Source organism: Selaginella moellendorffii, unplaced genomic scaffold, assembly GCF_000143415.4.
Source record: "Selaginella moellendorffii unplaced genomic scaffold, v1.0 SELMOscaffold_5, whole genome shotgun sequence".
NCBI classification, from domain to species: Eukaryota; Viridiplantae; Streptophyta; class Lycopodiopsida; order Selaginellales; family Selaginellaceae; genus Selaginella; species Selaginella moellendorffii.
Window position 1 is genome coordinate 506,303 of NW_003314266.1, and position 23,112 is coordinate 529,414.

Below are 23,112 nucleotides of genomic sequence, written 5' to 3' on the forward strand. Positions count from 1 at the left end.
GCGGGGGGGAGCGATCCGGCGAGGGCAAGATTTTACGGCAACTTGCCCCACTTGCTACTGTCGATCCAATCATTCTCGCGGCGCCTTCGTTCCCATCGCTCTCTCCTCTCCTGGCGGCCGCGCTTGCCCTATAATTTTTCCTGCTCTTGCGAAATCTAGCGCGGTCCCAATGCGGTCGTGCCGCCTCCCTATCCTACTGTAGCTGATCTGATCGCGAGGGAGTGCTAGTACTGGATTGAAATGACCTAGAGCGCGAGCGTGAGCCATTCGATCGCCAGGTGGGGACGCGGTGCGGGGTGCTAAGTGTAAATTTCCAGGAGTAGCGTGTTGGGTTTGTACAGTTTAGTCTGTCGCTTTGTGATAGAGACCGGGTTCCAGAAAGGAAGGAAAGGGGAGGAGAAAGAAAAAAATAGGAAAAGCCAGCGAGTAGAGGGCTCTTTCTCTTCTCTCTCGGCTCCTCGACCTAGAGTTCTTTCGTGGCCTGGGAGATATGGACAAGGAGAGATATGAGCTGGTGAGAGATTTGGGGTCTGGGAATTTCGGTGTCGCGAGGCTGATGCGGGATAAGCGAACTCGGGAGCTCGTTGCTGTCAAGTTCATCGAGCGCGGCGAGAAGGTATGGTGATTTTCTTCTGTGATTCTCTGTGTGTTTGTGGGCAAGAATGTGGCAAAGTTTGGTTTTTTTTTCTTTGCTGGGTTTTTTCTTACCTTCTCTCTCTCTCTCTCTCTCTCTCTTGTTCGTTTGTCCAGATTGACGAGAATGTACAGCGAGAGATCATCAATCACCGCTCCTTGCGGCACCCAAACATTGTCCAATTCAAAGAGGCAAGTTTTGTGACTGCTATTCTGGGTTTGCTTAACATTTTTTTCTTGTTGGATCTGATGAACAGGTGATGCTCACACCGACTCACTTGGCCATTATCATGGAGTATGCCGCCGGTGGCGAGCTTTTCGAGCGGATTTGCAATGCTGGGAGGTTCACGGAGGACGAGGTGAGCCTCATCTTGTTCACAGGACAAAAAATCCTGACGACATGGTTCCTCGGTGTCGCTCTGTGCAGGCTAGATACTTTTTCCAACAGCTCATCTCCGGTGTCAGCTATTGCCACGCTAGTGTGAGTATTTTTCTTTTTCCTTTACTTTCGTTTTGTTTTTTCCACTTATCCCTGGAAAGCATGGGTTTACTGACCAACTTTCCTATTGCTCAGGAAATATGTCACCGCGACTTAAAGCTGGAGAACACGTTGCTTGACGGGAGCCCTGCTCCGAGGCTGAAGATTTGTGATTTCGGGTATTCGAAGGTAGGCCTGCTGTTTTTTAGCGTGAGTGGCAGGTCACTCGTTTTCACTCGCTTTATAAGTATGGGCCTTCTTACGTTTTCCCTGTGAACTTTTACCTTGCAGTCCGCTTTACTCCACTCGCAGCCCAAATCCACTGTTGGCACGCCAGCTTACATTGCTCCAGAGGTCCTTTCGAGAAAAGAATACGATGGAAAGGTATGTTCAAATCTGGTGGTGGCCGTGTTTGATTGGGATTGACTTAATTAATCCGCTAAGCAGCTTTCGGACGTATGGTCGTGCGGTGTGACGCTATATGTCATGCTCGTCGGCTCTTATCCCTTCGAAGATTCAGCAGACCCCAGAAATTTCAGGAAAACTATTCAAGTAAGAGTAACTCTCCAAACGGCTGTCACTTGTTCTGATTGCTCTCTCTTTGTGATGCCCACAGCGAATCCTTAACGTTCAGTACACTATTCCAGATTATGTCCGGGTATCTCAAGAGTGCCGGCACCTGTTGTCCAGGATTTTTGTTGCAACACCCGCGAAGGTATGTCATTGTTCTTGGCCGTTGTCATTCATTTCTGTTATGGGTTGCAGCGGATCACGATTTCAGAGATAAAGAAGCATCCTTGGTTCTTGAAGAACTTGCCGGTGGAGCTGCTACAGGAGGCTGACCCGACTCGTCCGATCGACGAGTCGTCCTACTCGCAGAGTGTGGAAGATATAATGAGGATCATCCAAGAAGCCAGGACTCGAGGAGCTGCGCAGTCGCTGGACGCGTACGACATGGAGATGGACAACGAGTTGGATTTGGATGTAGACGGAAGTGGTGGTGATTTCCTGTGATTTGTCAGGCTAAAACTGGCTCCTAATAATTACAATGTCGGTTGTATATAATTCTGTTTAAAAGAAAATTCTTAAACTTTCAAATGCTATTAATTATAAATAATTCATCCGTATATTGGCATATTTTATCATCTGATATTCAATTGGATTAATATTGAAGTATATTTTTTAAACAATATATCAATCTGCCACTCACTTAAAAACAAGGAGCTAGGAATGCTCAATAATAACGTGGTATTGTTGCAATTGCAAGACCACACAATAGTAGGAATGGATACACCATTTTCTTGAAAAGTGTAATTTTTCAGCATAGTCAAATATGCTTAAGAGGGAAGTGCCATTGAAACTGCTTATCCTGCCACCATGCAATGTAAGGATGTGGGATGTACACTCTCAACATACAGTTCCTGGCCGGTAGGGGAGTGAGCCTCTTGTGGTTGTGGAGTCTATCACGTAGACATGCCATGAAACCTTAGCAGTCGATAACAACACCAAACACAATGCCAAGACCTTTGGACCACACACCTTGCATTTGCTGAAGTAACAGTCACGATAGTGCCACTCAGACTCTTCGGATGAGATCCAGCACTTCAGTCCCCGCTAAAAAGAACCAGGCATATTGAATTTGACAAGGGATTGCTGAAACCTCTTGCAGGTTGATAGCTGTCCCAGATTGCTGGAATTGGATTCCAATGTCTGTCATCTCCAACTCTCGGAATCCTGCACTTACCTTGAGCATAGTGTTGTTAAGCAAATCCGCCTTCCACTTATCACCATGATGAGATTGTTCCAGTCATGGCTGACGATCCCGAAGAACTTGTCATCGGCTTGGATCAACCATAATCTGGTTGTTCTATCTCATTGAGACCACATTGCACACAGATCTCGTGGAGGCTGGAAGAAGGCATGGGTGCTGGTGGGTGCTGGCCATGGAGAATATCCAGACCTCTTTCCCCGACAGTGTCTCAGATCATATGTCTTCATCCCATGGCAACAATGCTGGTAATTCTCATGGCTATCTTCGTCTTTGCGTGCTCGGGTGCTATCTGACATGCTCCAGGACGCTGTGCAAGCCTATGGCAGGCCGAGGAGTTCAAGTCGGGGTCTTTTCTAGTTACAAAAGAGGTAAGCTCAGGCTCAAGCTCAAAATGGTTTCCACAACTAATTCCGGCTATGCGGAATCACGAGCAAGAGTATCACATCACGATGCTCTTGTCTTCATTCGAACGTGACTATAATATGGCAAGGGTCTGTAGAAGACCAACGAATCGATGGACTTATGTGAGGTCCTCCCCATACTTCTTGCTAATTTTTGCAAAGTGGTGGTGGAGTGGCTCCTGATTGCTCCAAAAACGCTACCTCAAGATCAGAATGTCCCCGTTCGTGGTGGTGAACGACAACGAAATGCACCACAGAGGTTCTTAAGGTCCACGACCTCGAGTTAGTTGAATTATCCACTCTATATGACTGGGCATTAATGAAGGTATTGAAATTTTCAACAGGTCCCCAATCCCTATATCCACCTCTCAATAGATGTGTATATAGACATGTTCTATAAGGATGACAAGGTTGTGGAAGTTCTTGCACCACCACCACCTTTGCTGTCACCAAGTCGAAAGGTAAATCTAAAATTTTGTTTGCACCTCTTATAATCTTTCATTCAGTACCTTTCATTACAATTTAAAGCTTATCAGTTTTCATTCATGGTCAATGTAATCACACACTTTGGCAACAAAAGCTTTGTGGCACTATAAATCTCAATCTAAATGAAGGATAATATACTTCGAGTGATTATTAAAAATATAAATTGGTTAATAAGAATTAATGTCTCTAGCTAATAACAATATTATTATGAAAAATTCCAATTTTATGCATTTATGGGTTAGGTGAAACAAAGCTATTTCTCTCTCTTTCTAAGACATTTAATTGTACAGCTTATTTTATTAGATTTTGATACCATTTGCTCCTAAGCTAAGGTTTTTAGGTTAATTGAATCCATATTCCATTCTTACATTGATAAAGATGAAGGGAAATTTTGATTGTTTTTGAAGAGTGTTTGGATGTGTGTTTTTTTAAAATCTACTTTTTGCATTGTCTAGATTATTTTATAACTTTTCATTTCTTCTCTTTTGCTTTATATTTTTTTTTTATTCATCTTCATAATAGAATAGTATATTCTTTTTCTGACTCTAGAGCAACAATTGGTGCAATTGTTTAATGTTATTTACTATAGTTGACCAATTAGATTTAATTGATGGCAATGTTTATAATGCATGGTGCAACTCCTCATGCTCTTGCGATCAATCCTTGTGTTTGATTGGATTTCGTTTATAGGAATCCTAGGGATGATGTATACTATACTATTGACTCAATCAATTTACAATGATTGCCATCTATTATTTTTGGAATGATGTTCTACATCCATATAAGCTTCCTAAATGTATCTAAGGGATGGCATTATAGTGATATAATGGTTTAATGGATTAAAGCATTTTTTTAGACATCAAGTACATATTTCGATATACTAATGATTGTGAAGATCCCTTACTCTTATTCAGATGCTATAATTATACAATTTAGTGTTTATTTCTGAAATCTCTTCCTTTATGCAGAGCTAAATAGAATGGATCAAGTTGAATATATTATAGCTAACACTTTATCAAAATTTATAAAACTTGTGTATATATTTACCATAGTCACCTTTCATGACACTCTTTGACTAGCATAATGCTATAAAATATCACATGCATATATTTTAGCTCCACTTATCGTGAGAGATGCTCTTATTTTTTACACTATTACTATTAAGGATGAAGGTTCACTGTTGGGTATATAATGAGAAGCCACACATATTAGTGTTGTTGGCATTTCCCAAATTAGTATCCTCTATTTTCTAGTTGAAGGCCTTAGCATGAACAATGTTTTATTGATGCTGTTAGAGTGGAAGGTCTTAACACTAATATTCTTTTGGAAAATGAGGAATCACATAAATAATGGAAGGATTTTGCATAAATAAGTTAGTGATCTCTTTATTCTTCTTTTGACCATCAAAGGGTTCATTTAACATTAGCTCATCTAATATTCACTTTTTAAGCTCAACTATATAATAAAAGATTTTCTATTATCCTCTCTATATTTTATATTAGTTGATATGGATTCAAGTTTATCTTTTATTACTTAATATGTTGTCATACATTGACATCTATACTTACATCCTGCAGCAAAATTAATTTGTAAGCAACCAGATTTTTGCCTTTAACCACTTGACCATAGATTTACATCCCAACTTAGGGAATTTATTAACCCTAGAGATAATCTCAAAGCCACTTTGACTTCACGTTTGGTCCAAATGCTTTATGTGTCCAATCCCACTTTAGACACCCAAAAGTACCACCAAAATACTAACATTTTTGGGATATTTAGGGTTAAGTGTCCTTGAATTAAATTTGAGTGACTTTTTAAGAAGTCTAAATTTAAGAGGTTATAATATAGCCTTAACATAGACTTATACAAAAGTGCACTTTTAGCATTTAGGATCGAAATGAGACTAACATAAAGGGTATGATAGCGAAAGTGTTTGACGAAAATGGTAAGCTATCATATAATGATATTGAGGGACTAGACTCAATATCGAGGGGGTTCCGAACACTAGCAAGTGTAAATCAGCGAATGAGTTTCTTTAACCATGTCAAGTATGGTTGACAAATAACATGTAAGAATTCCATCCTTATGCTCATTTGGTCAAATATTTAATTTCTCAATTAGCTTGGGTGGAGACTATAAAAGGGATCAGTAGTACCGACTTCTTGCCGTTGTGGCAGTAAGGAAAGCGTGGTTGTAAGAACTGGCCGACAAGTATCTTTCGATACCTGAAATCACATTTGCGACAGCCTCAAATTCAATCTCGGACTCAATCCCAACATTTTCACGTGTCACAACACTTGCTATATATTGGTCCTTCTCATATCCCTTTTTAAAAACTCATTTATCAATCACTTCGTACTTGTTCCTCAAGTATTTCTTTAGGAGTTCCATTTCTACTCTTGTCTTTTTAAGTTGCAAATTTTGGTTTATGTTCATTAAACTTCTACTTCAGCCATTGTCATGTGGCACACTTTCAACTCCACTTTAAAGCTTAAGGATTTATGTATTATAACTCCACCACTCATAGACAAAGTTCACCCTAGTTCATCCTTAATAAGTTTCACTAGTATTTACTATTGGAAGCCCACTCTCACAAAAGCTTTCTAAATCTATCAAAGAGACTCAATTTGAGAAAAAAAGCTGTAAACTTGTTGTGAAATTATTGTTACTAGTTTCACCCTTCAGCTCTCTACATACAAGTTCCTCACATTTTTGCACTTCCCTATCATTTGATCAATCATTTACAATAATACCTACATGCTTGTACTTCAAAATGTTGGTCTTCTTGATTAGGTGGCATTGTTGTGAATGCCTCTATTGCTGCTGGAGAAGCCATGGAGGGGTGATTGCTGGAGGATACTGGACCTGGAGGCTAGGACATGACATGGAGGGGTCCACATGCCATGTGTACTCCATCATCCAATATGTCCTGGTCAGTGTTGATGTGGCATGCCACTCATTTGCAATGTTGCCCAAAATTGAAAAAGGCACACACCAAGTGTGTGATTTCTTAGGTGGAGCAGATGATAATGAATGGTAGTCTCAAATCTTGGCTGAAAAAATAAACATTCAATACATGCTGGAATTTGCAACAATGCTCTACTATGCATTCCTTGTTAAATTAGAGACGCTGATGTTACTGTTTTCACACTAGTATGGAGGCTATTGTTTCATTGAGCAAGATCCATGCAGTAGAGCATTTGCTGAGCCTCAAGAGCTACTCTCCCCCTCAAATCCTCCTTGCCCATCCCGTCAAGTGTCACCCCGACTACACCTCGATCTCCAAGGAATCGGACGAATGGATCTTCAGCTACCTGGGCGTCACAAGCCCGGAACACAAGAAGCGCCTAGCGCAGTGGAGGATCCCAACCTTCGCCGCCTTCCTGACGCCCCCCAGCAGCCCCAAGAGGCGCACGCTTTTGGGCGGCAAATTTACTGCGCTGGATGATCAGCTGGACGAGAGCAAGATCTCCCAAGCTGGGCGGAGCTCCCAGTGCAGGGACGCCATCTTGAGCATTTTCTCCGGCAGAAGCGATTACCCGGCCATACTCCCGGCGGAGGTTCCTCTTCTCCTGCGAGGAGCTCATGCCGGAAATCCGCTCCTTCATGCTTCCGCCCACTCTCAATTCGCTTCCTTGCTTACACCAAGCAGTGGTCCCAGACTTTCGATGCTGGCTATGAGAGCACACAAGTGTTCAAGGAGCTAAGGAGGGACAACGTTTGGATAACCCCATACTTCCCGATGATCGAGATGTTCCTGGGATTGGGTCTTGGGGACGATGTGGCCGGGTCCAAGGATTTCCTCGCCGCTCAGGACGCAATATCGGACCATGCCTGGATGGTGAACGACCTCTTCTCTTTCGCCAAAGAGTTCCGGGACGAGAAAAAGCTCAGTAACATTCTGTCCGTGAGCTTGCTCATGGATTCGTGCGTGCACACCATCCAGGACGCCATTGATCTTGTGTGTGCCGAGTTGCAAGTAAAGGAGGAGGAGTTTCTCTACCACCACGGGATCCTTGTCAAGCGAGCCCAAGCAGGGAACAACCAAGATCTCCTAAGGTACCTAGAGGCAATCCTTGCCGTGATCCCAGGTAAATTTCCATCTGTCCATCAATTTATCACTCTTCTCATTCTCTTAGGTATTGCACTTTTCACTGGCGCGTTACCACGGATACAATAATCCATGTGTAAATGGAGAAGCATGGCATGGTAAAGTTATATTGCAACCAAATACTCTCGGGCCACCACCAAAGCTGACATATAAAATGCGTTTTCGTAAAAAACAAAAATAAGTCGAGTATTCTTAAGGATCGTATTTAGGACTCATTTGCTCTGGGTCTCTGGCACAGAAAGCTGTGCAGACTCGAGAAATGGGTGTTTTGAGCATTGGAACTCTTATATATTGCAGTCCTCATGCAGCACACACAAGAAATCTCCACAGATCCAATATATGGCGTGGATCTCGTCCAGCCACAAGTCTCATCAGTCACTTTATTTTTCCCATGCAAACTGACGTGATATGCTTTTCTAGATGGAATCACGACATCACGGCCTAGAACGTGACTATAATATGGCAAGGGCCTGTACACCCAAACCAACGAATCTATGGACTTATGTGCGGCCTTGCTCGTCTTTGGCATTGGCTGGATCACACTATTACTCCTCGTCTGGAGAATTCAATCCCCCCAGTGGCAGGTCCTCCCCATACATCTTGCTGCTTTTTGCAAAGTGGTGGTGGAGTGGCTCCTTGAGGGAGAAGATTGCTCCAAAAATGCCACCTCAAGATCAGAATGGCCCCTTTGTGGTGCCGAACGACAACGAAATGCACCACAGAGGTTCTTAAGGCCCATGACCTCGAGTTTCCAAGCCGACGACAAGTTCTTCGGGGTCATCAGCCACAACTGGAACAATCTCATTATTGCCCATATGTGATAAGTGGAAGGCAGATTTGCTTAACAACACTATGCTCAAGGTAAGTGCAGGATTTTGAGAGTTGGAGATGACAGACAGTGGAATCCAATTCCAGCAATCTGGGACAGCTATCAACCTGCAAGAGGGCTGAAACGCAATGATCGCGAGCTGGTCGCATCATCCGGTCCTTCGAGACCTTTCAAGCAAATGCAAGGTATATGGTCCAAAGGTCTTGGCATTATTTTTACCTATAGACTGCTAAGGTTTCATGGCATGTCTACGTGATGGACTCCACAACCACAAGAGGCTCACACCACTACTGGCCAGGAATTGTATGTTGAGAGTGTGCATCCCACATCCTTACATTGCACGGTGGCAGGACAAGCAGTTTCAATGGCTCAAGACCAACTTCCCTCTTAAGCATATTTGACTATGCTCAAAATTACACTTTTCAAGAAAATGGTGTAGGCTGCAGTGCACAATCTTTGTAGTGATCATGTTCATCGCAGCAGTTGCAGTCGACTTTTGTATTTCATCGCCTTTGCCTGTTTGGGTCGATGATGCCCTAGATCTGGTTACTGTACTTCATCCACATGAGCATGCCCCACTGATTCTCATTCACAGTCTTTGAGAGATTCTTGGATCCAAACTGTACAACACAGCTAAACAAAGTGTCTCCCTTTGAACTTGGCTCTGCCTAGAGCACCTTTTGCTATGTCTGGAAGCTGTGCATAACCTCGACACTAGTCTTTGAGTTCAAGAAATTGAAGAAAAACTTGTTCTTAAACTGACTAGTAGGGCCATCACTTCATCAATGTTGGTAGAATTCCCCCCCCCCCTTCATCCATGCAATGCCCCATGAAGTGAGTGTTGTGCTTCTTCAAAGAAGTGCATCTCTTTAAGCATCTTTGCACTACTTCATGGGCCTCCAGCTGGTCAGCAAAAACAATTCCAAGTCTGCAAAGCTTCAGAACATTAGATGCCGACACTTCAGCAGCTTCTATGATGCCTGTCTTGAGAAGGTGCTGGGAATGCCGATCATGCTGGTATATGGAAGACCAAGCAAATTGTGAGTGACTTGATCTGAACGCACGCCATGAATTTGGTATAGCAGGTGATATTAGTTTTCCACCTTTGGGCTCATTCGTTCAGCCCTGAGACACTTTTGTCGTTCTACCAGGGCCAGAGGATGAGGGGGATAGTGCTGGAATCTTACAAAGGTTCTTCAAGCTTTATATTACGAGAGTGCCTTGTTTATGGATCAACACTATGTGTTACTCATGGAAGTGGATCCATGCTTCATTGCAACAGATTTGGTTTGTGTGCCATTGATAATTATCTGAAGTCATGGATCATGACAGATGGGTCTTTTTCTCCATTGATCACAATCAGCATATTGAGATATTATAGGCAACAGCTCAGTCCCAAGGTGAAGTAGTTTACTTCAGACTTATAATTTATTCAAGAGAATTTAGCTGGGTTTTCTTTTAATAGGAAGAATGTGCTCAACAAGTACCTTCTAATGCAGCGTCTAGCATTCTAGCATCGCCCTCAAATACTTCAGATGAAATCATTCTTGAGCTAGCTTGAAGCCTTGCCAATCTTACCAATCTTGCAGTAAGCAGGGAAAACTGATGAAAAGTAGTAGAGTTTTATAATATATTGCACTAATAACTTAAGTCTTGTGTAAGGCTAGAAGATTTAGTTCATGACAAAATCATGAGAGAGCTTAGACGACGGTTTACAGATGAACTTATCATTTGGAGTTTTCAATGATAAACTCTTTGCTAGTGCTAGAGTTTTGGACTTCTGGAGTGATTTTTACATAACTCCCTAGTGGATGTGTTTGTTGGAAGGCCATGGCTCTTTTTGTCCTTCCAATTTGGTTGAGCCTGACATAAGCCTTCATCCTTGGATCCTAACCCTTTCAACCTTTGTACTCTTCGAGACATTGCAACCATTACTGCCAACTCAGTCCTTGGTAATTCCTCCTTCATCTAATGGCTGTCCAATTTCTTGTGGCTGGTGTGTGGGCTTGCGCTACTTGAGCTGCCCGAGTAGGTGTTACTGAGATTTTGCTTCCACGCAGCAGATCGTGCTTGAGCGTTGTGAAGGAAATCATACCTGCATTTCAATGCAGCAACCTATTTTGGTTTCTCCCCCAATGTGTAGTATAAACCAGCAAACCAAACCACAAACTTACAAGCGAGCTGCATTTCCATTGCACAGAAGACTGCCTCGCGCTCTGTCTAATGATGCTTATTTACATGCAGTCTTTTGAAGATAGCTGGCTGAACATTGTGCCATGTTATAAGCTTCCCAACTCGTCACTGAAACCGCCAAAACAATCTGAGCTTCAGTTTACTGATTTGGTTAACGTAACCTTAGAAATCAACCATGCTTCTTACGAAACTTCGCTCAATGGTCAAGCGATGAGGTCTTGTGTCACACTTCAAATGCAAATGTGTCAAGATCTAGTTTGACCATAGCCCTGACAACGTGTGCACAGTGTCGCCTTCCTCCAGCTTTTTGTCTTGTGGTGCGAAACATTCGATAGGATTTGTCGCCCTATATTCGCAATAGCTGGTAGATCATGGAGCTAAAGTCTTTTCACGTTCAATGTGCTCATATAGAAAATACTTAATTGCGATGCGAACAAAAGTGCGCTCTAGATTTTCAAAAGTTGTGATGTAACCCAAGGACTTCGCTTGCAACCCCCCCGCTATATAAAGGTACCCTGCCGCTCCATTCAATCAAACACTGCTCAGCTCTATCATTAGTTAAAGTGCTACTGTTTGCAATGGCGTCCCTTCGTGCTTTCGCTGCTTTCTTCTTGTGCACGTTCGTTGTTGCAATGGTGGAGCACACGAATGTGGTGGAAGCTCAGGCAGCGTGTGGAAACCGTCCCTGTTGCGGTCGTCAGGGTGGCAGAGCCTCCTGCAACCGGGGCCTGTGCTGCAGCCATTTTGGCTACTGCGGATCGACATCTGCTTTCTGTGGCGTGGGCTGCCAGCGCGGCTATGGGAGATGCAACTAAATATTCCATCTAATGTGCTAGACACTTGCAACATGAAAGTTGCGAGTAATATATAAATAAGCACTGGTGTCCCCTATTGTCTTTTGTTATATATGATGTAATGTTTGCTAAGTTACCAAGCTGAACGCATTAAGAATCTCATCCAATGCAATCTCCTTCATCATGATGCCCAATACATTGCAGGTTAGTAAGGTGGATTCCTTTTACTGCATGGAATAGCTTTTTTTAGAAGCCACACTTTTTCCCTTGGCTTGGCATTCAAATACAGGAGCGGCCTTCAAAGCGACATCCTCTCTTTTGCATCGGCTGTTTTTTAAGGCAGACTGTAAGAATTTATAGTGTTCATGGTCATAACTTGTTACGTGGCACTTTCCAGGAACATCAGCATTTTTTAGCACATATGAGCATCACTATCTCACTAACTCATCTTATAGCTGCACAGCTAAGAGATGAGCTAGTGCAACAGAAGTCTTACACAAAAACGTGCAATAGAAAGGTGAATCAAGACTCAAGAATCTAAGCAGCATTGAAGCCATGATCACAAGACAAACATTCATTTGTTTTAGATTCTTACAGCTTCCTCACTTCAGGAAGATCCTCTAGATGTTCTGGCTGCTGATATCATGAAGTGAGGTGAGGTGATATTGCTTCTGAAATTGGGTTGGTGGTGAAAATATTATGTAGGGCAACACAAAAATACTTACTTACATATGCCCAGCACGAGCTCGTACAGTCTCCGCCGTGTCGTCTCAGCTTGCCCTCCTGGATTTTTCCGTTTTTGGAGTCGATCAGCTGATACGTTTCGTTGATGCGCTTGTTGTTCACCACGTCCGCCAGGTTGATGTCTGTGTATCCCAGGTGTTCCTGTAGTAAAGCTGACTTAGACACGGCTCGCAGAAGTGACAATTTGATAGAAAAAGTCCAGACTTACGCGCAGGTGGACACCAATCCCCATTGCTGTACTTATGACTTCCACTCGCAAGCGGTCTCCACTGGTGGTTCCGGCAGACGATGTTGGAACTCTTGATCCCATCGGGGATCTCGGTTCTTCTTAATAGCCTAATAAATAAACGAACGTGTCAGGAACATACAGGAGAGCTCTGCACACTACACACAAACCTTCGCCTTTTTCTGCTCCCCTCTGAATGTCAGCTTCACATATGGATTCGTGTGATGCTTGCCTTCCAGGTCCTCAGCATCACAACGAGCAAACCACCGCCTTCGGGGGTGCCTTCGGGAGCTTTCTCGACGCCATTAGCGTCCTCGTCCTCAATAGGAATATCCTGATCCTCCTTGAAGGCTTTGTTCGATTGTAAGTTGACCCCGAGGCTTTTGATTTGCTGGATCGTATACTTTTCACCAAGGCCAGTGTCACGGTCTTCGTTTCACCCGGAACGGTGCCCTTGAGAGGAACGACTTGCATACCCAGCTTGTCATGTGCAAAAGTACACGTGAGCTCGCCGATGGACGTGAAACAAAACCGTGTACCTTCTCCCAGTCATAAACATATAGCTCGAGAGATTGAGATTCTGGATCCAATACAAGCATGTCGTTCCATTCATTTTGACGGTGGATTTCTTCTTGGCAAACGGTCCCTGGCCAAGGACCGGCCTCTCGTATGGATCAGACTTCCTCATGAGATTTTTCTTCTTGAGGTCAGTGGGCTTGACAACCTTGACTTCCAGCATTCCAACAGGTTTCTTAGCCGCTCTGAGAGATTTTAGTGATTACATATGACTTCACTCCACGCAAAGACTTACTCTGGATCATCTATAACGTTGATTTCCGTCTTGGGCCACAAATACATTTCCGAAACTTTATCCTTGATCAAGTCCTGCAAAATCAGCTCTGTCAGTACAAACAAAGACTGCACGTTGCGTTACAACAAACCTGGACAAAAGCATAAAGGCCTGGAATCGCCATTAAGTCTCCGCCGAGAAGTTTCAAACCAAAATCCACATGAGGCTGGCAAACACATGATGTCAACGAAACAAACCTTCTCCATTAGAGAGACTATGATCTTGCAGAAGCAGGGAAATGCAGGAGCAAGAGGTTTCAACGTAACGCGTGCGGTGGCGAATACTTGCAAGTCTACAACCTGAAGAAAATCCTCAAAACTCCGAATAGAAAACTAATAAAAACCACCAACCTGGACAGTCGCTCTGAGACCGAAGGCCTTCACTGCTACAAGAATATTTCCCATTTTAGAGACGGCTCGATCTCTTTCTCTTGAGTGTCATACACCTTAATGCGTCCCAAAAGGGAATCGTCACAAACATTGACCTCAAGAAAAAAAGTAAAGAATCCAACCTACAAACGTCAGGGGCAGCGTGCCCAGCGTCAAAACCTCAAACTCGCACGACTGAAGCCTGTATTTTGTTCCATACTCTTCAATATAAGGCTTCGCAGTATCACGAATGATCTTGCAAATAGCCTGCATTTGTAAGGCAAGCAGCGATAGAAAATAGAATAAGATACAGCCTTAAGTATCACACCTTATAGAGGTAAGGCCAAGAAGCTGGTTTAACCAGTCCATCTGATACAAAACAAACCACGATCATACAAAGCAAAGCAAAGTGAAGCAAAGCATCTGAAGAAAAAATTGCCACTCACTCTATCATAATCTGGATTTTTCACCCAAAGGGGAATCCCTGGGGAGAAATGCACAATACAACCTCTCACTCTTACGTGGTTGCCCCTTTGCCATGCTCACTCCTCGCTTCCTCCGTGGCGCGCTTATCACGCCTAGCTCTGCACCCTAAATGTTTAACGACTAACTCTAAATTAGTAACGTTAAACTTTAATTAGTAGATGTTGTTAACGGATATGTTAACGACTATAATTTTATAATTAGCCAGTGAATGAACGGCTATAATTTATAAGTATATAACCTACGATTGGTTTAGGTCTTTCTTCATTGTGTGTTTGGGCTCCTTATATTTTCTTTCTTATTTTATTCATTCTCTTTAGCATTATGGCTAGATTGGAATATGTAGGTCATGCTCAAGATAGTATTCTTTTTTTTTCTGATCTTATTGAGAGAACTAATAGTAAGGTAAATTCTTTTAGTTTTTGTATTATGGTACAAGAGAGAGAATGTGAAAGATGCTACCGACCAATGAGATATCGATTTGATAATCAAAGTTATAAAGATGGTTTAAAGTGGAATTGTAAAAATTGCAATACCACAAGATCTCTTAGAACTAATACATGGTTTGCAAATAGTAATCTCACATTTGCTCAAATGCTTAGAGTGATGTATTGTTGGTGCATTAAAATGCCACAAGATCAAGCTTGTATTGAGTGTAGTATTAAAAGTGAGCATACGACAACAAATTGGTGCAACTTTTGTCATGATATTTGTGTTATCACATTACAACGTGGCAGTCAAAAGATTGGTGGTTTAGGAAGAATTGTGGAAATTGATGAAAGTAAATTTGGCAAGTGGAAATATAATCATGGTAGAAGAGTAGAAGGTCAATGGGTCTTTGGAGGAATTGAATGTGATTCAGATCGAATGTTTATGGTTCCGGTGGCCGATTGTACTGCACAAACTTTAACTGATATATTGTATACATATGTTGAACTAGGTAAGTTCTATTTCTATTATTATTCTTAACTAATAATTATAATTAATTTGTTAGGAACAATTATATATAGTGATTGTTGGGCTGGTTATGATTCAGAGTGGTTGAATCAACTGAACTTCACTCATTATACAATCAACCACTCCCAGAATTTTGTTGATTCTATGACTGGAGTTCATACAAATTGTATTGAATCAACATGGAATGCAATGAAAAGATCCCTTCCTCCCTATGGTACAACAAAAGGATTATACAGCTCTTACTTTCAAGAATATATTTGGCGAAAAATATATATTGAAAGAAAGGAAGCTGCATTTAATATTCTATGTAGTCATATTAAGCTATACAATCAAGATAATGCTGTTATAGTAGAATAAATAATATATTTGGTTTTGTACTTTTAAATACTTAAAAATAATATACTAGAACAATCTTTAATTTATAGTAATGAAGTGGCATGCACATGTAAGCAGTGAGGTGGCATGCAAATCCAAATAAGTAAATGGGGCCCACCCTAAAATAGGGGGGGGGGGGGGGGGGGGGTGCTGTATTATGCATTCTACCCAATCTGTAGTAGCAGCTTTTGAAGCGACTTCGTGTCCACGTCCTGCACTTTTAATATATGCTAGAATAATCTTTGATGGGAAGACCTTTAGGCTTACTTTTCTATTTTATTTAACCAAAGATTATAAATCAATTCTTTAATCCATGGAGAAATTTGGTTGCTTTCTTTGCTTTTTTTATAATACTAATCCCGAAAAACTTTTTGCTCACGGACCTGGTTCACCCAAGCAGTCACACCTTATCATGCTCAAAACTATTACGAAGAGGAAACCATATAAAGTTAGCCTTGATGTTTTTCAGTAAATCCCAAATGTGTTCTTGTAATTCATGAAGGTTGAACCTTACACTGCCCGTCATAAGTTGGATGTCAACTGTAGTGCCCTCGAAAAAGCAGCTGAGCGAAAACTCAATCACACACTCCACAAGTGACTCTTCTTCATTAGAAGGCGAGAAGTCCACTTTTGTCCAAAAGTGTGTTTCTCTTTAATGTCTTTCAAGAAATTTGAGTTTGATTTTCTTGAAGCCACCTGCAACTTCCTAAAAGAACAACAATGTCAAGGAAAAGAAAACTCTTAAGCATACCTTACTAGATCTTTCGGAAGGTCCACCTTCACACCATACGCAATCTTTGCCCCTCCCACTAGAGTATGTTGGACCAGCTCCTCCTTCAGCACTGCATACAACTCATTCCCATAAGCCACTTCACCCACGAATTGAGGAGGTAGGTGTTGTGCAAGAACAGCTTGGAAGAGGAAATCTGACTCCTTGTGGACACCATTTGGAAGGATGATTTGAGAACTTCTATATGCTCGTACATGTTTGCCAGCAGAAGCATTGAGGAGAAGCATTGACAACTGAGCAATGAGCTTTGAGTGGAACCATCTCGAAATATACTCATGGAGGTAAGACGGATCTCCATAGAGTAAAACAGCTCCTACATCAATAAATGCTCAAGCTCAAATGAATCTCTAAAAAAACAAACTCACCTCCAATTGAGTCGATAAAGGCAAAAGAGAGCCTCTATATGTTTTCTTTCAGTTTCCACCATTCTTCAAAAGCAGGAAATGGTATATAGGGATGGACAACAAAAGGGCCTCCAGATCCTTCTAGCGTAGCAGATTTTTCGAACATTTGGATGGTTGCATCCAGTCTTGCATCAAGGATTTCTACTAACAGAAACCATAAACACACAGTACACAGTACATTTCACACATTTTTATATTTTTCCCTTGAAAAGAACTGTGGTTGTTCAAAGAGCCCATTGGGGATTACAATACCGATGTAGTGAGACGAATGGTGAGGTTGTGCTTGACGGGCGACGCCGCAGACATGGGGTTTGTGGAGACAAAGGAGTGCATGTATGGCTACGTTACCTGGAAGTGGTGTGAAAGCAGCAGATATACGTTCCATTCGCCAGGCTTGTTGCTGGTAGGGCTTGCCAAGGAACTGAGGGTGCATCAATATCTCACTCTTTCGGATATTAGTGCGTTGACGAGTGATAACTTTGAGCTGCCTCTTTTGGACATGATTCATGCACGAATGAGGCTTCATGCAGGAAGTGAATGCCTTCTTTCAGATATCTTCCATGGGGCATGTGGCTCGAATAAGGCAATGACAGTGAAGATGCAGATCGCATCTAAAATCGTTTTTGGGGAGGAAGCTGCACAGTTTTACGTGTCGAACGGGAGTAAAAACGGCTTCAATCACTCGGGTGATGAAGGCATGGTGCTCCAATGTGGTACTGACTTTCAGCATCCATTTGGCAACAGTGAACAATCTGTGATTACAAAAATGTACATAAACTCTCTTGGCGTTGACATGAGGGTGTTTGCAAGACATGGAGGTACACTTTTGTGACGTGATGGGGCTGATTTTGTTTCTTTTGCAGACAGCAAAATTGAAATATGGGCCCAGGCAAAAGGCAGGACATCCCCTCTAGGCTGGAGCCAAGTAATTGAGTGCATTAAAGCGTGCTTCCAAGAATGTTTCAACCTCGAACCAAGTGTGAAGAAGTTCTGTGTGGTCTTTAGTTTGCACGGTTTCACATTTGAGAAAGTGGATCTCTAGACTCTTTTCAAGGTAAGCCAGGCTTTATTTCTGTTATGAAACTAACTATTGACCTTCAGGAGGAGGGGATCAGAATGGGAGACACAGCCAAGTTCAGCAAGATGTATGAACACACTCTCCTCGTTGATGGAACTGGCTTGAATGTTTTCATGCTGGATGTTATGCAGCAATACTATAATTATTAAGACTACAAGGAGCATCATTTTATTCCACCAGAGAAAACAGAAGGGTTAAAGGAATCTTATGATTTAGAGTGTTTTTTGGAGAGTTTTTGAATCATAGTTTGTAAGTTCTTTGATTTTATCCTTTTATTATTATTTTCCTGGTTGTTGTTGATCGTTTATAACCAAAGATTTTGTTCTCCTTGGCTTCTTATGTTCTTGTCCGTGAACCATACACTGTAGTTGTCATCTTCATCATAGTCTACAGATTTTCAAAGCAGAAAGAAAAATCTAAACTAGTTAGTCACAGCTCTTGATCATGAGCTGCATTCCCAGCCTTGGCTTGAGGGTGACGGAAGAAACTAGCCAGTGTTTATAATGGGGCGAGAGACCCAAGTGATAATGCTAAAGAATCATGACTAAAATAAGCTTGGCCTCTAGCTTGAGCAGTAATCCTTGGATTATTTTTCTTGTATCTCACTAGGTGAGAGGGTGTTCATGAGCAATTTTATAAGGTGTGAATGCATGGAATATAGAAATGAAATGCATCCTAAAGAAAAAATGACTCTCAACCTAAGAATTTAAATTTTCAAGACTCAACCAACATCCTTTTACTTACAACTTAATATGGGTTTACATTAACATAAATTCTCATGACTTAATAATATGCCTAACATTAAACATCATGCTATATTTCTAACATCTAACACCAACATTTGCAAAATGCAAATGAATACTTAAGATTTGATCACGAATATTATATCTTTGGATATTTATATTGCACTCCACTTGGTCACCTTGACCAAGCCACACCATCATCAATAGTTCCAATCAACACTTTGAACTTGGAACTTTATCCCTTAACCTCACAAGGACTTTGTCCTTGTTTTTGGTTATAAGATCACCTAGTGATCTAACTTTGGCACCTTAATAGGTTTGCCAATGGGTGCTAGGTCTTCCAGATCTTTAAGTTGTTGACCATAACCCCGGGGGCATCCCCCACACTTAGCGATGCACCCAAGCCAGCCCTTCCGGCCAAAGGTCCATGGCAACTAAGACTGGGTGTCCCCATCTCATTCACCACGTCCTTGGTACCACTTACACCAAAGTGTTCAAGTTAGATATGCCGAGCTTTCAGACTAAGCAATCTAACCGTGTATCACGACTCCGAGGCATCCCTCGCTTGGCGGTGTGCCCAAACCAGTCTCCCCATTGAGAGTCCATGACCACCGAAATATGAGTGTCCTCATATTCCAAACCATCACCACGCCCTAGTGAGTTGGGACTCAAACCCAAGCACTAGAGGGTCGGGACTCGAACCCAACCTCCGTATATGCATCTACGGAAGGCATCACATAGGATGCCTGGCATGACTCCCCACGCCGGTGCACCAACTTATACTTGAAGCGTGTTATAGATCACAGCTTAGGAACCTAGTTCCTCCACACTGCCAAGTCCTCTCACTTGACATGTCTGTGATCATGCATGGACTCCTCCATGCTCGGCCTCATGGGCCACCCCTTTGAAGTTGGCTTCTTCAACAAGGGTATTCATTCCCCCGACTTGCCAATCTCACTTAGCAAGTTATCCGACCATCGTAACATGGTTCATGTATAAGCGTGAAAGTCCTCAACCATCGACTTTTGTTCAAAGCCCTCTCTTTGAACACTCGGGATCTACTTCCCTAACTTTGATAGCCTTGCCTCTTGGCAAGCTTCAAGACCACACTTCTACTATGCCACTCTGATTTCGTGCGCTCTATAAACCATTTACACTTGGATGTTTAGGTATTTATCTATTTAGGGGAACGTTCAAGGAACTCTGTTCCTTAGCTTGCTAAGGTCTCTCCATTTGCAAGCTTTCCAATTACCATATACCCTAACATGGACAATCCCATGCTTTAAACTCTCCATGGCATCCCGGTCGCTAGTAACAACATGCTTGAGCACCCACTTGATTCTCCACTCCCAACTTCCATAACCACTCTTGGTCATGCTTGTCAATTTCTATATGGATCTGAAATAAAAGGTATTACACACACAAGAGATATGCTCTAGCTTACCCATCCTTGTCAACCAGTGTACCAACTTTCGTATCGCCTTGTGCAGCAAAACAATAATTTTCCCACCATTTGTCATTGTACTTTCCCAATCCCAGACATGGAAACAAGGGACAGAGCTGTCATTGCATTCTTGTAGACATTGTAGTCTTGAAGGGTGCTGCTTTCAAGCAGTTTCCCAGCAAACAGCAGCCGCTGCCTTCTTCCTGCCTTATCCCCTCTTTCAAAGTTTAGATGCGAGCCGAAGACCTCAGATCAAAGGGGATTCTCCTGCCACTCACTTTTACACACGATTAACAGTGAGAATTACAGCTTAGGAGACTTACTTGTTCTCACAAAGATCCTCATGCCGGCTCCACTGAAGAGAATTTTTGTTGAGCGTGTCAGCTGTACAATAGTGAGAAGCAGAAGCTTTCACGCGGTTGCAATCTCAGTAGTCAGTCCTTGTACAACACCAAGCTCTAAACCCTTTCCGAGCGGAAGTTTTCTTCTGGGATCAAAGCCTTAGCTCTAAACCCTTACTGAGTGACCTAATTAAATAGGGCAGCTCTAAACCCTTAACAGATAACAAATCATATTTAAAATGAATAAAAAATAAATTTATTTACCATTTTATTACTCTAAATCAAGCAAATTCAAATCTAAATTAAACACCTCCATAAACATATTGCTCAATATCAGATATGCTAGGAATCACAATGTCTTGATCATCAATATTCATAAAATGTAATTTTATATCTTAATTTTATTGTGTCTATTTTAATACATGAGGAATGATAGTACTTACGCAGCTTTATTTAGTTCTAAACATTGAATAACTAACTAAAGATGAACTTTATTTTTATAATTTTTTTGATTGATTTTAATTTAAAAATAGTGAAAGGACAAATAATATTCAACCATTTCATATACAAAATGCAGATATTAGTATTACATTAACCATATTGATTGAAATTGTATGAGACTGTATTCTTCCATCTTCTTCTTCTTGTTATTTGATCTAATGGAAAACTTTGCATGTAACAATGCTTCGTTTGTTTAATAGTAATGTTATTTTTATTTATTAATCCAATTGATCATATAAAATTTATTATTATAAGCATGTTTGTAATTTATAAACACAAGATTAATCTTATTGCATATTAACCATTAGATGATAGAATTAAAAAAACTATATTAAAAAGGGTTTAAGAAAGTTTATAAATTATAAACATGTTTATAAATTATAAAAAATAAAATTAATCTAAATGAATAACAACTATCAGATGGTATATTCACAACTATTTAGTCCCTTTACAAGTTTGCTTAAACAAACTAAAAATCACAATTGCAAAAATAATATATACTAAACTCTAGATTATCTGGGATTGCAATAAATCTAATAAATTAAAACAAGATTAATACTTAACAAGTATTAGAATAGTTCAAAGACAAAGATTTTCCAAGGCCGGAATCTCGCTACTCTCTCCCTTGACACATCCGCTCTCGCCCAGCCTCGGCCCAGCCGCTTCCCCCTCCACAACCCTGTCCTCCTCCACACCGCCGCCATTCCTCCGCCCATCCACCACCACGTCTCGCCCTTCCTCGATCAGCCCCCCAGCGAGCGTATCCACGCAGCTCCGTCCCTCTCGTCCCTGCTGCTCGCGCGCGGCATCGTCTACCAGTGCGTCCTCCCACTGCGTATAGCCAGGGATCGGAGCTTCAGCGCAAGGACCAGGGCTGCCTTCATCATCGTCATCGCCAAACACTGCCGATCGGACCTTCTGCGCCGCAAGCCGGAATGCTTCCTGGATCGAGAGCGAGGCGAATGGATTTACTCGATCGATCGGGCGAGATAGAGATAGAGATTATCCTTACCTGGATTCCATCGGGGCTCAATGCCGTGTCCTCCAGACCCGCATCCTCGATCCGTGGAGGCTTCACGGATGACAGCAATCCTCCAGCTGCTCCTGCGGGAACTTCCATTGAATCGATTGCGAGAGATCGCGAGGGTTTCAAATGCCCTAGCTCGCAATCCCAGCCGTCCAACCACGAACGGTTAACTGCTGCACACGTGGCTACATTACTTTAAAACGCCGCGAATTTTAGGGTTCTTGGAGATGATCACTGTTTTCGTGGATGTAGATGATACGCTCGTGTTCTTCAATCCGGAAGGGAAATTCTGTGTAGCGGGAGATACCGAGGGCCCTTACGAGCTCGTGCATGGTGGGAAAGAGTTCTTGCAGGCGCTGCGATCCATTCCAGGTTTGCAGCTCAATTTCTTTAGCGGCGGCCCGAGATCCAGGAACGTCGGCCTCGTCGATCAGATCCTCTGCGACGCGTTTGGTGATGGAGAGTGTGGCAAAATCAGGGTTTTCTCTGCGGAGGATCTCTTGCAAGGGGATCCTCCCAAGAAAAAGCTCGAGGGCTTGATCGAAGGGATCGATCTAGAGCAAACAATGGTGGTGGATGACACGGCCTATCACTACGCTGCGCCGGGAGAGGAAAGGAATTTTCTTCAGATCTACGCGTGCTACTGCGAGAAGCACGATCACTACGCAGGCAAGGTGTTTATCATGTGGCGCGACAACAATCTCATCCGTGCTCTCGGTCTCATCCTGTGGGCTTTGGAGATTTCCAGTTCCGAGCCCTGCTCGCCGGTGGATGCCTTGTCTTTGCTCCAGTGGGGATCGTCATCCGGGGACGATGACTATCGCCACAACGCGACCAATTCCCAGAGGGTCTACGACTTGGGATTGGAGGCAATGCGGCGAGTTAATCCGGATCTGGAGCTTCTCGATCGGGAGAAGCTCGGGATCTATCCCTGGTCGTGCGAGCTTCTAGAGGCTCTCACCGGCGAGCAGGACTCCCACTTTGGCAGCACCAATCTCTTTGACAAGGATCAAGTTGAAAGGGTCCGGTTGAGCTTGTCTCCCGTGTCGAGGGTAGCGATCGATCCAGCTCCATCGCTGTTGGTG

At 42.4% G+C, this 23,112-nt stretch overlaps 2 protein-coding genes and 1 pseudogene across 2 annotated transcripts; 1 reads left to right on the forward strand and 2 right to left on the reverse strand.

Moving 5' to 3' along the window:
• The first annotated feature begins 9 nt into the window (after positions 1-9).
• On the forward strand, positions 10-2,214 carry LOC9655033 (serine/threonine-protein kinase SRK2A). The gene is made up of 9 exons (XM_024669522.1): positions 10-616; positions 751-825; positions 891-992; positions 1,061-1,114; positions 1,208-1,300; positions 1,403-1,495; positions 1,559-1,663; positions 1,728-1,826; positions 1,877-2,214. The coding sequence occupies exons 1-9, from the start codon at positions 491-493 to the stop codon at positions 2,123-2,125; spliced, it is 996 nt and encodes a 331-aa protein (XP_024525290.1). The 5' UTR covers positions 10-490; the 3' UTR covers positions 2,126-2,214.
• A 9,706-nt stretch (positions 2,215-11,920) lies between these two features.
• LOC9655036 lies at positions 11,921-16,716 on the reverse strand (annotated as a pseudogene).
• A 4,796-nt stretch (positions 16,717-21,512) lies between these two features.
• Positions 21,513-22,178, reverse strand: LOC112344687. Its single transcript, XM_024669950.1, has 2 exons — positions 22,013-22,178; positions 21,513-21,942 (listed from the first exon to the last, which is right to left on the reverse strand). Exons 1-2 carry the CDS (start codon positions 22,118-22,120, stop codon positions 21,580-21,582), a joined length of 471 nt encoding a protein of 156 aa, XP_024525718.1. The 5' UTR covers positions 22,121-22,178; the 3' UTR covers positions 21,513-21,579.
• Positions 22,179-23,112: the final 934 nt, after the last annotated feature.

Coding starts and splice junctions, on each gene's coding strand:
- LOC9655033 (XM_024669522.1), top strand. CDS start 491: ATGGACAAGGAGAGATATGAGCTGGTGAGAGATTTGGGGTCTGGGAAT. Junction 617..750: donor TCATCGAGCGCGGCGAGAAG/GTATGGTGATTT, acceptor TCGTTTGTCCAG/ATTGACGAGAATGTACAGCG. Junction 1,496..1,558: donor GAAAAGAATACGATGGAAAG/GTATGTTCAAAT, acceptor TCCGCTAAGCAG/CTTTCGGACGTATGGTCGTG.
- LOC112344687 (XM_024669950.1), bottom strand. CDS start 22,120: ATGGAAGTTCCCGCAGGAGCAGCTGGAGGATTGCTGTCATCCGTGAAG. Junction 21,943..22,012: donor TGAGCCCCGATGGAATCCAG/GTAAGGATAATC, acceptor CTCTCGATCCAG/GAAGCATTCCGGCTTGCGGC.